We start from the raw sequence: 13990 nt of genomic DNA, 5'->3' as shown, positions 1-13990 counted from the left end.
CAGTGCTTAATTACGAAATACTATAAAATACATAAGTGGGTTCTCCTAGATATAACACACCTAGCCATATTTGGTCATATGGAAAACAGTCATGTTTAGCATATATGCTTTCGAGAGAAGCATGTCTTAATTATAAGTATGACTTAGCGAGTTAAATCGCATAAAAGTTATCTCTCTACTTCTTCGAATGGTAAAACGCGAACATTTCTGTCTTCGTTTCATTAGTACAAGTTAGATGTGTTAATTTATCTCTCTTCACTTCGTCGTGCAGACTTTCATTTTATAATTAGCTGATTTTTACATTTTCTTATTCTTTGATTCTTTCAACTTGCCTAAATGAAAAGTGGATCCTAGAACTAACATTTAAAAATAATTTCTTGTGTTCGACCCTGGATCACCCAGGTAAACCTACTGTTTCACTTGCACTTGGGCAAGTAGTAGGAAAACTTGTACTCAACAAGGACTTAGGAATCACGAGATGAAGAGGTACATTGTGAACATCTCACATGCTATGATCACACCCCATGGCCCATCACCTCGAATGAAGTATGCTCTACAGAGAGTTACGATGAGCGCATTATGCGCAATGACTTGACTCGGTGACGTATTGCAATCATATTATACACGAATGAAATTATTAAATCCAATTCAACACCAACCATATGCTAGATATAGGTTTTCTTTGTTCATTTTTGAATGACCACTATAAGAAATTAGGGATCTTCTTATGCATAAAACTGTTGAAAGATACAGGAAAAATAGTCGAAAAAAGATCTTCCGACACACAAGTGACTATTCGGATCAAGATCGGGTGAAATGGGTTGGAAGAGGCCTTCTTGAGGCCGTGAAATACATCATTGAAACATCATAGAACTCTTGATCCCATACATGCAACGGTGGGAGTTTGATTATTATTTTTTTTAGATACCCTCCACTATTTATTTTATCCTTTGGCCCATACTTCAAAAGCATCTTGAACAAATTTGTTGGTGCAAATGCATGAAAAAGACATTTAAAAACAATTGACTAACCAACTTCCAACAAATGCCAAGAAACAATAAAAGTAAAAAAGCAAAAGCCAAAATACACCTTAAATCCAATATCCAATAAAAACCAAACAAAAAGAAGACCAAAGAGTTTTATGGAATCAAGACACAAACTAACACAATTCTCTAAAATGAAAATTATAAGAAAAAAAAAACTACCATAAAAAACAAAGGCACATTTCATTCCCAATCATATAATATAAAGTATATAATAGGTTTCTATAAAGAGAACCATTTATAACCGTAAGAACGTTAGAATGTCTAAACAGCCCAAAATGTGAGAAGATATAAACATGATCAAATAAACCTAAAATGTGAGGTTGAAGTTTAATACCGACTCCCAAATGAATTTGTAATGCCGACTAAAACATATACGCATACATATACCTTGGAAAGTATAATAAGTTTCTATAAAGAGAACTATTTCAAGTGTTTAGCAGCATAACTTTTGTCGGCTAACATAATCAGACCATATTGTATGTTAGTAACAAAAAACTGCACCTACTTGATGTGTGAAATCATTTACCAAAAAGAAAAAAGAAAAAAGAGAAAAAAGTCATCGAGTAGTTCAAAGTAACAACACAAGTGAGCATGTTGTTATAGTTAATAACGTTATATATGGTTTGTTTTATCTTTATTCTCGTTGTACACTTACGGAGCTATTTGTATAGTTTTCTTTTGCAATCTACACTTTAAGCAAAAGTTACAATCAATGCCGAGTGCTATTGTGAGTGACTTTCCAAGGTATATGTATGTGTGTGTATATATATATATATATAGAAATTAACTAAACTATTCAATTATTACCATTTAATACAAATAATGCACTAGAAATCTCTGTGAGAATTGAGGATTAAATTAGTAAGATTCTTGTCAAGGGTTTTGGTAAACTGATTCAATGTTGGAGGAACCTTGAGCCATCTGCTTCAAAATCCTCTTTTTCCTCTAAATTTGAACAACTTTAGACCATTTGACTAAGAGAGTGAATTCCTTTGGGGCGGCAATGCTCCATCCATTCCAAACTGCTTGGGACGCTTCTCAAATAGTGGGTTTACCACCTTGATCTCCTACAAAGAATCCAAAGCCTTGTTAAACCAAAGCAATAGAGAATTGAAACAACAAATTTTACATAAGAATGCAAAGAATAAATTGAAACTATTAAAGTACCGATTAAGTGAGGATTTTAAGAAGAGAAAATGAGAGTGTACCATTTTTTGTTGTGGGAGTTGGTAGTAAGCTTCAGTAAACCAACAACGGAGGGAACAAAGGCATTTTATGCTAGGAGTCAATGATGGCGGTGGCATGTTTTCTCAAGTGTTCGTGGTGCATTTTTGCTCCACATATATGTTTTTCTTATCCCCTTCGCAAATACGTGAATTGATGTGGGAAGAGTTTTTAAAGACAAACTTCCGACGCAACCAGATATGCATTGACAATTCTTCCATAACTTCCGATACATACTTGGAATGTATAAGGTTTAATATTAATAAAAGCAAAGATGAAGATAGAAAACAAAACAACAACATTATTCTAGATATATTTTAATATAGGACAAACAATTATCATCATTATTTTGTGGAGCATCGTGTTTATGATCACGATTATGATGTTAGTGTGGTAGGATATATATGTATACACACATGACCATCTACACTACACTGCTATCATTACTTGTATTTATAATAGTTAGTATTGATTTAAATTAAAAATGGTGTTGTTAATATATATTTTTGTGGGGCCGGGGAGGGAATCGAGAAGCTGTAGGCTGTGTAGTTGAGATCATGGGCAGAATAAAATCTGCATTCACACACCGATTCGAACCGCGAAACGGCGATTTTCTGATTTTTCACTCCTTAACCCTAGGCGGCTCCGCCCGCGTCTACAGCAGCCATGGCTGGCGGTAGCAATACCAACAAGTCCTCTCAGAAGCCTTCTTCTTCTTCCGCCGCCGCTTCGCATCGTAAATCCCGCTGGGAGTCCTCCTCCAACAATCCTCCCTCCCTTCCTAAATCCGATTCTAAATCTTCCAAACCCCATCATCCTTCCTCCAAATCTGGAATTAGTCCCAATTCCACTCACCCCAAGCATCCTACCGACAAGCCTCTTAATCCCACTCCGGCTTCGGCTCCACTTCCTTCTCCTGGGCTTCCACTTCCCTTTCCCGATCTCTCAGCTCTTGGCCCACCGCCTCCCCCGTCTTATGGATTCCATATGCTTGAGCGCCGCACGATTGTTCTTGCCGATGGGAGTGTAAGGTCGTACTTCGCTCTCCCTCTTGACTATCACGAATTTACTCCGCCTGCTAGGTCTATGGATCTTGCTGCTCGGTTTTTACCAATGGGCGCCGCTGCTTCTGGCCATGAATATGGTGGATTCGATCATCGGTTTCCCCCAGGTGGACCCATGAGTCCAGATGAATTTAGGGGTGCTCGGGAAGAACAATTTGGGCGCGGTAGGCCTCAAGATCATTGGAATTCTCGGGGGACTGATGAACGCGGTGGTCCTGCAGATTCATCAATGAAAAGGAAATTCAATGATGACAGTGAGAAGGACAGGAAGGACGAGAAAGACGATTTGTCCCGGCGTCAGCAGCAACTTTTACATAACGGGAATCCAAATGGGTTTCTTACTGGTTCTGGCGAACGAAGGGGTGATTTTTTGGCAGGAACGAGTGATCCATATGGTCGTACAGAGGATACGAGATTCTCGAAGTACATGCGAGCTGGTGGGAGTTATGAAAATGAAGGTTTACGGCTAGGTAATGGTAACAGTGTAGCTCCTAAATATTTAGAAGTTGATCAGAGTGCATTGAGAAAAGCATTTCTTCATTTTGTGAAGACTATCAACGAAAACGCCAATCAGAAAAAGAATTATTTGGAGGATGGGAAACATGGGCGTCTTCAATGTCTTGCTTGCGCAAGGTTTGATGCAGTCGGATTCTTTGTGCCTTTTCTCTTTGTCTTGCCCTATTTCTATTTGTTGCTTAGGAATAATGCTTCCTTTTTATGCATCTGGGATAATTTGAGGAGGATGCTGTTGGCTAATACTTTGCACTGTTTGTTTGCACTTGTCTGTTGTTGTGATTCAGAAGGAAGTAAATGTGTAAGGTATATGCTTCTTGATTCGTTGAGCTTTCCTATAAAGATTTTTTTTTCTGCCGCTGCTGGTTCTCTTAGCACAGCTGGGTTAAATCATTTGAGAAGAGTATGGGTAGTGACTTACTCTTAAGCATCGGGACCTATGGTTTATTGGACACTTCCTCCTATGCTTTCTCCCACTAAGTGTGTGCAAATAGGGGTCAGATATTACGCTTTCGTTGTACTTTTGTAATTTTGGATTTGACATGTAAGTTACGTTTAATTGAATTGCCAAGAAGAAGAGAAGAGGTAACATGGGAAGGAAAGGAGAACTAGACTCCCTTCAAGAATCCTTTACTTGTATCTATTTGTGGTGGTTTCTGGTAGCAATTATATTTAACTATTTGTTTGCATCCAGGCATGTGAGGATTGTAAGCCTTCAATAAGGAAGGAGTGATCTTCAAAATCTTATAATCACGTTGATTGGAACTTCTTGGACAAAGTTTTGGAGAAGAAAGGTTTTGGACATAAATGAAGGATGTAGATGTGGAGTTGTGTTGAGAACGTTAGTTACTTCATTATGAAAAAGTTATTTCCTTCTCATCAATGGGAGCTCGAAGGGTAGGATTCAAGCTTTAAGGGGGCTTAGGCAAAGGAAGCTCTTGTCCCTTCTTTTGTTCCTTGTTACGGTGGATGTGTTGAGTAAACTTGTCACTAGGGGGTTGAAGGTGAAATAATTGACTTCTTTCTGGTTGGTAGTGGTGAGTCTTTCCCACCTTCAGTTCGTAAATGACCCCATTTTTTTTTTTCTGTTTGGGGAAGGACTTGTTTAGGATTTTTAACCACATGGTGGGTTTCTTTGAGATATGTACGGGCTTAAAATTAATAGATCTAAATGTCATATTTTGGGGATCAACTATTATTAGGTTGAGCTTAGTCACTAGCAAGATTTGGTTGGTTGTGATATCAAATCCTTATCTTGGTCTTCCCTAGGAGTTAATCCTAGGCCAACCACTTTCTGGGACACTACGTTGGTTAATGTTAGGAAGAGACTAGCTTCTTGGAGGAAAAGTTTCTTCCCAAAGCTGGTAGACGAATGCGGATCAAATCAGTGTTGAGGAGCCTTTTATTATCTCTCCCTTTTTCGAGCCCCTTGTTCAGTTTGCGAAAGCGTTGAGAAACTTATGTATGATTTCCTGTGGGAAGGGGTCAATGAAGGAAAAGGATCACATTTGGTGAATTGGGAGGTTATGGGGAACTTGGTCATTTAAGGCTTCAGAATGAAGTCTTTTTGGCTAAATGGTTCTGGCATTTACCCTGTGAGACTGATTCTTTGAGGCATACAGTTACTGTAAGGAAGCATGACTTTAATCCTTTTCAATGGCTTTCAACTGGGGTTAAAGGCACTTTCCAGAATCCCTGAAAGCATTTCGTTTGAGCCACCTTCCTTCTCCCATTTTGGTGGGGGGTTGGGTGGGGGGAACATACTTTTTGGAGGGTTAATAGGTGGAAACCTCTCTTCACTATGTTTCATTGTTTTTATCACTTATCTTCTTTTAAGCATTGTTTTATTTCTAATTTTCTTGTTTGGTTGGGTAGCTCCTTCTTTTCTTCTGTTTGGCTTTTGTCGGTCGTTGATTGATAAGGAAACAACTGAGGTTTGTCTCTCCCAACTTTGATTGGAGAGTTTGATTCTAGGCTTGAGAGGAGGGAAGTTCGCGTTTGGAGTCTCGAACCACTTAAGGGCTTTTGTTGTAAGTCTTTCTTTTTGTATTTGTTGGATCAATCTCTCCTTAGTAAGTTTGTCTTTGATAAGTCGTGGAGGATTAAGATTCCAAAGAGAGTTAAGTTATATTTTTGGCAAGTTTTGATGCGTCATCTGAACTCGTTGGACCTGCTTTTGAGGAAGTTACCTTTATTAGTTGACCCCTTCTGATGCATTGATTGTCAGAAGACGGAAAAAGAACTGGATCATTTGCTTTGGAGTTGTGAGTTCGATATGGAACTACTTTTTCTAGGAGTTTGGTTTCATGTTGACTCACTAGCATCAACATTTTGATTGAGGAGTTCCTTCTCCATTCGTCTTTTAGGGGTGTGCGCTATTATGTAGGTGTTATGGAGAGAGAAATAACAGTGTTGATAGGATTGGAGAGAAACCCTAGTGGGTTGTTTGGTCCTTGGTGAAGTTTTATGTCTCCGTTTGGGCTTCAATTTTGAAGACTTTATGTAACTATTTTTTAAGCAACATCTTAGTTTGTTAAACCTGCTGTTTGAGGGGGTTTTATATGCCCTTGTATTCTTTCATTTTTTTTGTCAATGAAGTTGTGTGTTCTATTTTAAAAAAATGTTTGTTTCCACTCGCTGTTGTGACAGAGAAGGGAATGAATGCATAAATGATTTCTTCTTGATGCAATGCCCTTTCCTTAAAAGCTGTTTCTGTGCTGCTGATTTTTCTTATGAGGGTTGCGTAAAAGCATTGTGAAAGTAGATCTGGGTACTGTTGAGTGTCTCAGGCAATGGTTTTGTTTTGCCTTTTGTCCTATGATTTTCTTCATATTTGATATAGTTTATGATATAAGTGGTGCGGACTGTCATCAAGTTCAATGCCTCTGTTTGGGCATTGATCTCGAAGGATTTTTTTGTGGTTTTTCTTAAGGGTTAGTTATTTGGATGGTGTACCCTTCTCTGTATAGTTAGTCTCGACTTTGTGTTTTGGCTCCTAATGGCGGGTTGTCTTTTTTATGCTCGTTTGTATTCTTTGATTGACAGCTCTTTTCTCTCTTTTTCTCTCTCTCTTAGAGTCATAGTATAAAAAAAGGATGGTTTGTTCGAAAACCAATCTGTTGTATTGGAAAATCAACCTCGAAACCAATTTCTTTGAAAATGAAATGGAAATCAACCCAGTTACTTTTGCGCTTTATACATTAGACAATAGAACTTAGGATGGAATAGTTCACTGACTGCAGGGACTTAAGCATATTTTTGCTTTCTAACTGATATGAATGCTGGGATTGCTTCTGCACAGTATTTGCAATTTCCACAAACACACTCATTGTGGTTTCTGGCTATTCCTAGAGTGGTTTTCACCGAAAATTGAGTCTGGTTGTCATGTTACGGTTTTTTTCTATCCTTTTTCTTTTCTCATTTTTGTTACTCCTTGATATGAGTTTTCATGTGATGCATTAATTATTAGTTGTGTGATGCTATTTTCCTTGGTAAAGGGTTGTTTTGCAGGGTTTCCCCTGATTTGGGCTACGTTTTGTTCGCTGTATGTCTTCTGTTTAGTTATCTTAGGGTTTCTATTTTTGTCTTTGTTTTTGTTTATTTAAAGAGTATGTTTGCATTAATGGGCAAACACCATGGCCTTGTAACTTTAAGTTTCTTCATTTCATTGCAAGAATGATTCACCTTTAGTATTGTGTTTTTGGTTTGGTATTGACGTGATCTCTCTAAACACTGTGATAGAGTTTGATGGCTTGTGCAGATCAAATTACTTTGTTGTATCCAATCTATTTGTTCTAGGGCATGGGGTACAATCAAAAGGTTTATCTGGAAATATTTGTTTTTCTGTATGGAGTGAACCGACTGGTTATATATCATTGGTACTCCAAAAAGCATGTTGTCTAGATCTTGTACCTTCAATATTTCTTAATAGCTATTTAAGGTAAAATATTTTGGATTTGTTATCTCTTCGCTGGTCAATGTCTGGTTAGGCTCTAACCCCAGCCTTTAAATGGGAAATGTGGCTTGAGTTGACTTGATATCTTAATCATAATCAATGAAAGAATCCTGTTTAGCATTTTTTTATGAGACTTCGTTTTCTGTCTATATCCATTTGATTTATATTGACACTGGTTTATAGTTCAAATTTTCTTGTTGCAAATTGGTGAAACCTTTTGGCCCCTTATATATCTCTTTGGATATTCCATTCTATCAATGTGATCGGTTCCTATCCAAGATAGAACTTGCAACTCTCCACTGTTGAAATTACCATGAGAATATGATAGAGCTTACATTTTTATTCACATTGAGGTGTCAAATGTGCCTGTTCATTGATTTAGGGAGAAGAAAAACCCTCTCTTAGTAGGTGTCAATGTTTAGGATAGTGCCAGACAGGATGAATAATGCGTGCCTGTTCCTTGATTAGGGAGGAACTGACTGACTTGTTTCCTTGGTACCGTTCCTCCTTACTTTGATGGAGGACTATTCTAGTAGGTTTAGCATAACCATCGTGACCCTAGAAACTTACAAAAGTTGTTTGATTTTCCTTTTGGCGATCCTCTAATAATGAAGGAAACTAGGAAATTGTTCCAAGTGTTGAAAGGTCTTTTGACACTCTTTAGAAGCTTATTGTATTTGTCATCCCGACATCCCATTGAGGGACTTGTTTCTTGTAAAGGATTTTATTCCTTGATTTGTTTCTATTGGAGAATTCTCATTACCTTAATTAGTATAGCTCTTAGGCTTGATATATACACACGTTTTCATAAGTCTGTTCAATAAAATCACTAATCACCATCGGACCTAGTGGAGGATAAGGGTGAGGTTTGGAGGAAACAAATTGAAGTCATGGTGGCCAACCTACTTGGGATTGGATGTTCTACAATTTTGAGTTTTCTTGGCAACCAAATGTAGCAGGATCAATTACTTGTCTTTGAGAACGGCTGAGGTCTTTAAAAACTCGATTAGATGCATACCCCATACAAAAAACAACGAAGCTTTGCTCAGTACGAACCTTGGTAACTTTTTTTTCTATTTAAATGGTGGACCTGCTTTTCTATTGGTATGATCCTTATGACGTGTACCGTGGGCTACCGACCATGCAAATATATTAACCATGTTACCGATCATTGGTTCCCAAATATTGTGCTTGTTTATTCCTTAATGTTGTGGAAGAGTTCAAGCTTCAATGTTTTGATCAATGAATCTTTCAGAAGAGTAACCCATATCATTGACAATCCGAAGTTCTTACTGTAATGGAAAGATAGATAGAAAGAAACCCCTTGAAACACAGTGACCATAAACTTTAGGTATGTTTCTATTAAGGTTCCTCTTAGAATGAAATCAAACGAAATAAAAAATCTTAAGTGTGGAGAAGGAGACTATGATCCTCAGTAATCAAGATCATTTTCCATTGTCATCCCAGACGGCAGATGTTAACATGGATAAATTAAGTAATGGGAGAACCTTAGATGGAAAAACTTTGTGTCTTCTATGTTTTTTTCTGGACTGAATCTTCCTTTTTTGTTTGAGGTCACAAAGGTGGAACTATCTCATCAAAGCTTGAAAATACATCTTAGGACTACTGCAGTTGACAAGTGATTGTTGGTGACACTAGCCCTCTTTAAAGAAGCAGTTTTGAAAACTAATTTGTAATTGTTTGAAGATTTTGTGGGAAGTAGTGGAATTAATGCATGCTTTCTGTGCTTGTTGATACTTTTTGCAATTCTGGAGTCTTTGTTTCCACCTACACCCTAACATTTTGAGTGGTGCTTACCAACTTATTCCCATTTTGGTTCAAATTTGTAGGCTTGCATTATAGTTTGAACCTATTAAAAAATTCATACTTTGGGCCCCTAAAGAATGTTGTCCCCTCCTTTATATGCTTACTTTCAGGTCCTCTAGAGATTTTCCAGATATGCATGGCCTTATTATGCACACATACAACTCTGAGAGTGCTGACTCGCAAGTGGATCATTTGGGTTTACATAAAGCTCTCTGTGTATTAATGGGGTGGAACTACTCAAAGCCTCCTGATAATTCAAGAGGATACCGGTTTCTATCTGCTGACGAAGCAGCAGCTAACCAGGAGGATCTGATTATGTGGCCTCCTCTAGTTATCATCCATAACACTATTACTGGAAAGAGTAAAGATGGACGAATGGAGGGTTTGGGAAACAAAGCAATGGATAGTAAGATTAGAGGTATAATACACCTTCTTAAATCTTTTCGTTCTTCATTTCTGCTTGAATCAATTTATCTCATGTTTGGTAGAATAAGGTCTATCAACTAGGACACACTATGTCCATCTGTTTTAGGCAACAGATTTAGAATGTAGAGTACTTGATTGAATTTTTTAGTTGCTGATAAGAAACGTGGTTTTTTTGTATCTTACTTGTTTAGCTAATAAACCTAAAGTTGTATCTGAATGTTCCATGGATGAGTTGATGCCACACGTGGAACACTATGCTCATTCTGATATTGTCTTGTTCTGGCGTTAGTGCATCTGTTTCAAAGCCAATTGGAAGGAATTTTTTTAATGCTTTTGCTCAAGGAGAATATCTTATCCATAAAATGTGAATGAAGCTATTTCTCCCCCTTTCGTAGTCTTCTTTCTGGACCAAATCTCTGCTTCTTATCCGTAGAATGTGAATTGAAGCTGTTTCTCTTTTCCAATGTTCAAACGTTCACACATTGTAGGGAGGAAGGGCCACACTGTACATTGTACAAGTCCTTTTTTTCCTTAAAAAACATCTTTTGATAATTTACTTATCAGGTCTCTTCTCTCCTTATCTCTCTCAAGTCTGTCAGAGTCAGATGATTCATCTCTTATGCACAGTTTAGAAATTAGAGCAACTTAATTTCTTATTGATACAATTGCTGAAGAACTATGGTTATATTTAGTCTTCATAATATACTTCTTTGTTGAAGTACTTCTGTTATGTATTAGTATGGTTGCTGATCGTTATTAGGTTATATTTACCTGCTTTATACTGTAATTATAATTAATTTACCTAAAGTTTTTATCTGAATCCTCCATGGATATGTTGATGTCACATTGGTGTCTTTTAGGACTTTTCTGTTATTGTCCTGTTTTTGGCTTGGAAAGGCTGTTTTTCAGCTCATTTGAAGGGATTAATCCCTTTTCTAATTAAAATCCTTAGATCACTGTAGATTTCTTTGGAGTCCTTGATTTTTTTAAAAATTATCCTGCAATCTTGGTCTGCTGACATAAGTGAGATATGAATAGGTTTGCAGTCTGTAGAGAGCTTAATCTGAGAAATGTGCATATTACTATTGGCATGTTCTTTATGCACTAGATATGATTTTAAGCATCTCTCTGCATCTCAAATGTCGAGTTGAACATAGTTTTTATTTCTTTGTTTTAAACTATACCTTTCTTATCAATTAGGTTGTCTGATCTTATTATTATATTGTTTAGGCTTAAGTTTCATATGCTTTTTTTAATATAAGAAACGAAGGAGTCTTAACAGCAACCAAAGTTGATACAGTCTATGAGCAGGGGGAAGAGAAACCTATCTCTCAAAGGAAACTAATTACAAATTTTTTAATGATCTTAAGAGAAGTTAGCGGCAGGTTACATGAGATCTTTTGGTGATAAATTGATTAATTTCATTGCATATTATATATATATTCCTGCATTGTTTAAGACGCGTGAACTGGAAGAGGTTGGGGTTGTGATTTTGATTGTTTAATCCTAGACTGTACCTTCATCAACCTCTTATTTCGGCAGTATATTTTTGGATTGTATTCTTCATCTGTTTTAGTGTGGGAGACAAAGAGAGGTAGTGATAGGCTTTCCAATTTGATACTTTGCAATCTCAGATGGAAGACTTAGATTCCGATAAATTGGAGGCATTCTGATATTAAGTTATGCTTAACATCAGGGCAACTTTTTAATTTGAAACATTATTTAGTTTGTCTTCCTTGGTATTATAACAGTGTGCATTTAACCGTTCATTGTTAGTATTTATCATGCTAGTTTCTAGTGTGATGCTTTGTTAATTGGTAGACGTGATAATAATTTGGCTCTGATCGTCTTTTCAATTTATTATCATATGTGATTTGGGTTTTCCCATATTCTCAAGCTTCCTGTACTGGGTACTCGGGGTGTTCTTCCGTGCCATATGCCTGTACTGGGTACTTGGGATTTTGTGCCCTAATTTTTGTTTTAAATAATCGTGCCATACACCACGTTAGATTTGTACATTCTGAATCTTTTAAGCTTTAGTAAACAGTGGTCTAAAAATGTTTATTTGGTTTCTACATAGCCACCTCTGTTCTTAGTTCATGGTTTTGCCTTCTGTAATCCAACGCTGGTTTGCTATCGATCTATTGGCATTTAGCTGTCATGATGAGTCATTTGGCCCTTTTTTTTCAGACCTCGGGTTTGGGGGTGGTAAGTCCAAGTCTTTGTATGGAAGGGATGGTCATTTGGGCACAACTTTGATCAAGTTCTCGGGTGATCAGTCTGGCCTCAATGAAGCCAAGAGGCTGGCTGAATTTTTTGAGAAGGACAATCATGGACGTTCGGTTTGGGCTCGTGTGCGACCTGCAGCATATAGCAGGGACGATGATAAAAATCCAAACCTTGTGATGGTGGATGAAAAATCTGGAGAGAAGAAAAGGATTTTTTATGGCTATCTTGCAACTGCAGCTGATATGGACAAGGTTGATTTTGATACAAGGAAGAAGGTAACCATAGAGAGCTGTAGGGATTTCAAATCATCCAGGTAGATTTTCTCGATAAATATTGTTCAGCATATTGTTCAGCGCTTCTTCAATTTGTGTCCTTGGTTGAACCGCAACACTCAGATCCACCTCATTTATTAGCTCGATAGTTCATGGATGGAGTCTACCAAACAGCTTATTGAATTTTGTCCTTTGTCAAAAGGTGGTGGTCGGTTATGTTTTGTCTACCAGGAATCTCCCTGGATTGTTGCGTAAATTTTAATTCTACTGTGGAATATATGTGTATGGTAGGATGTGGAACATGGATCTGGTTTTTGCAGTTTTAAATCCTAATGATTGAAAAAAGCTTGAATTATTAGTATGTTACCGCATTAACAAACCTGCATAATCACACTATTCACACCGTCGTCACTCTAGCCTGCTATTGCTAACGATGTGTGATGGAACAGGATGTAATCATAATTGAGTTGCTGTATAAGTGTATTTTTGATGAAAACGAATTCTGACTAAAATCCCTTCAACGTTGCTCAGTACTTTTTAGAACAAGCAAAGCATACTATGTTCAAGTGTGGAATCAATCACACTAGCCTGTCTTCAGTTACACTTCCCTGTACTTATTGATGTTGTACCATAAGGGATCCCTCGTGGAGTTTTTAAACAGCAGGCACACTTAGTCGGAGTGACTGTGGGTGGGTGTAGCGCCTGCAGTGAGATTCCAATTGATGAATAAAAATCATTAGACGGTTGCAGTTACATATGCATATTTTCTTTTGTATTGAAGTACAAATATGTGCACCTGGGCTACCTGTCAGGCGTGGATACTAGGTTTGAAAAGGGTGTAAAATACCTAATCTGATAATTTTTTATATAGCATTGATGCATGTATGTATTCGAACTATATACAATTGGGTAATATAACTTTGTGCAAAGAAAACTAATTGAGTACTTTTTGAAGGCAATGTAGCACATGTGCGGAAAGGGAGGGGAAACCAGAGAACCCTAGCCTTTGTGACGTAGTTTTTGTTTGCTTTTCATTGTCTCTAGTTTATGTTTGGTATGATTTGAAGAATTTTTCTTTCAAAAGTAGAAATAGAAAGGATATTATCTCTGGGGTAGTGATGTTGGATGCTGAAACTTAGCCTCAGTGTCGGTGGAAGATACTTTGACACACTCGACTAGGAATCTTATCCACAATATTGTATGGTTCCCCGAGCTGGATGGTTTGATAGATTTGATGTGTAATATCTTAACAAGATGAATTGAGTATTGTCGAGTTAAAACCTTTTTAGCATTTTCATTCGTTCTGTGTCTTGCAAGCAATGTTTTGAAGATTCCTTCCATAGAATTCTGCAATTCTGACAGGTAATAATTGGAGATGGTGTGGTTTTTGGATTCAAAAGGAGGAGGGAAAGAATGTAGGTTTAAGTAGATGGA

The 13990-nt window shown here is 37.3% G+C and overlaps 1 protein-coding gene across 1 annotated transcript; it reads left to right on the top strand.

Annotated features, from left to right (window-relative positions):
- Positions 1 to 2832: 2832 nt before the first annotated feature.
- Positions 2833 to 12922, top strand: LOC101210911. The gene is made up of 3 exons (XM_004139770.3): positions 2833 to 3967; positions 9740 to 10047; positions 12246 to 12922. Exons 1-3 carry the CDS (start codon positions 2937 to 2939, stop codon positions 12599 to 12601), a joined length of 1695 nt encoding a protein of 564 aa, XP_004139818.1. The 5' UTR covers positions 2833 to 2936; the 3' UTR covers positions 12602 to 12922.
- Positions 12923 to 13990: the final 1068 nt, after the last annotated feature.

The sequence above is a fragment of the Cucumis sativus genome, chromosome 7, assembly GCF_000004075.3.
Source record: "Cucumis sativus cultivar 9930 chromosome 7, Cucumber_9930_V3, whole genome shotgun sequence".
NCBI classification, from domain to species: domain Eukaryota; kingdom Viridiplantae; phylum Streptophyta; class Magnoliopsida; order Cucurbitales; family Cucurbitaceae; genus Cucumis; species Cucumis sativus.
Note: the sequence above shows the minus strand (reverse complement) of the source record. Positions and strands in the feature narration are given on the sequence as shown.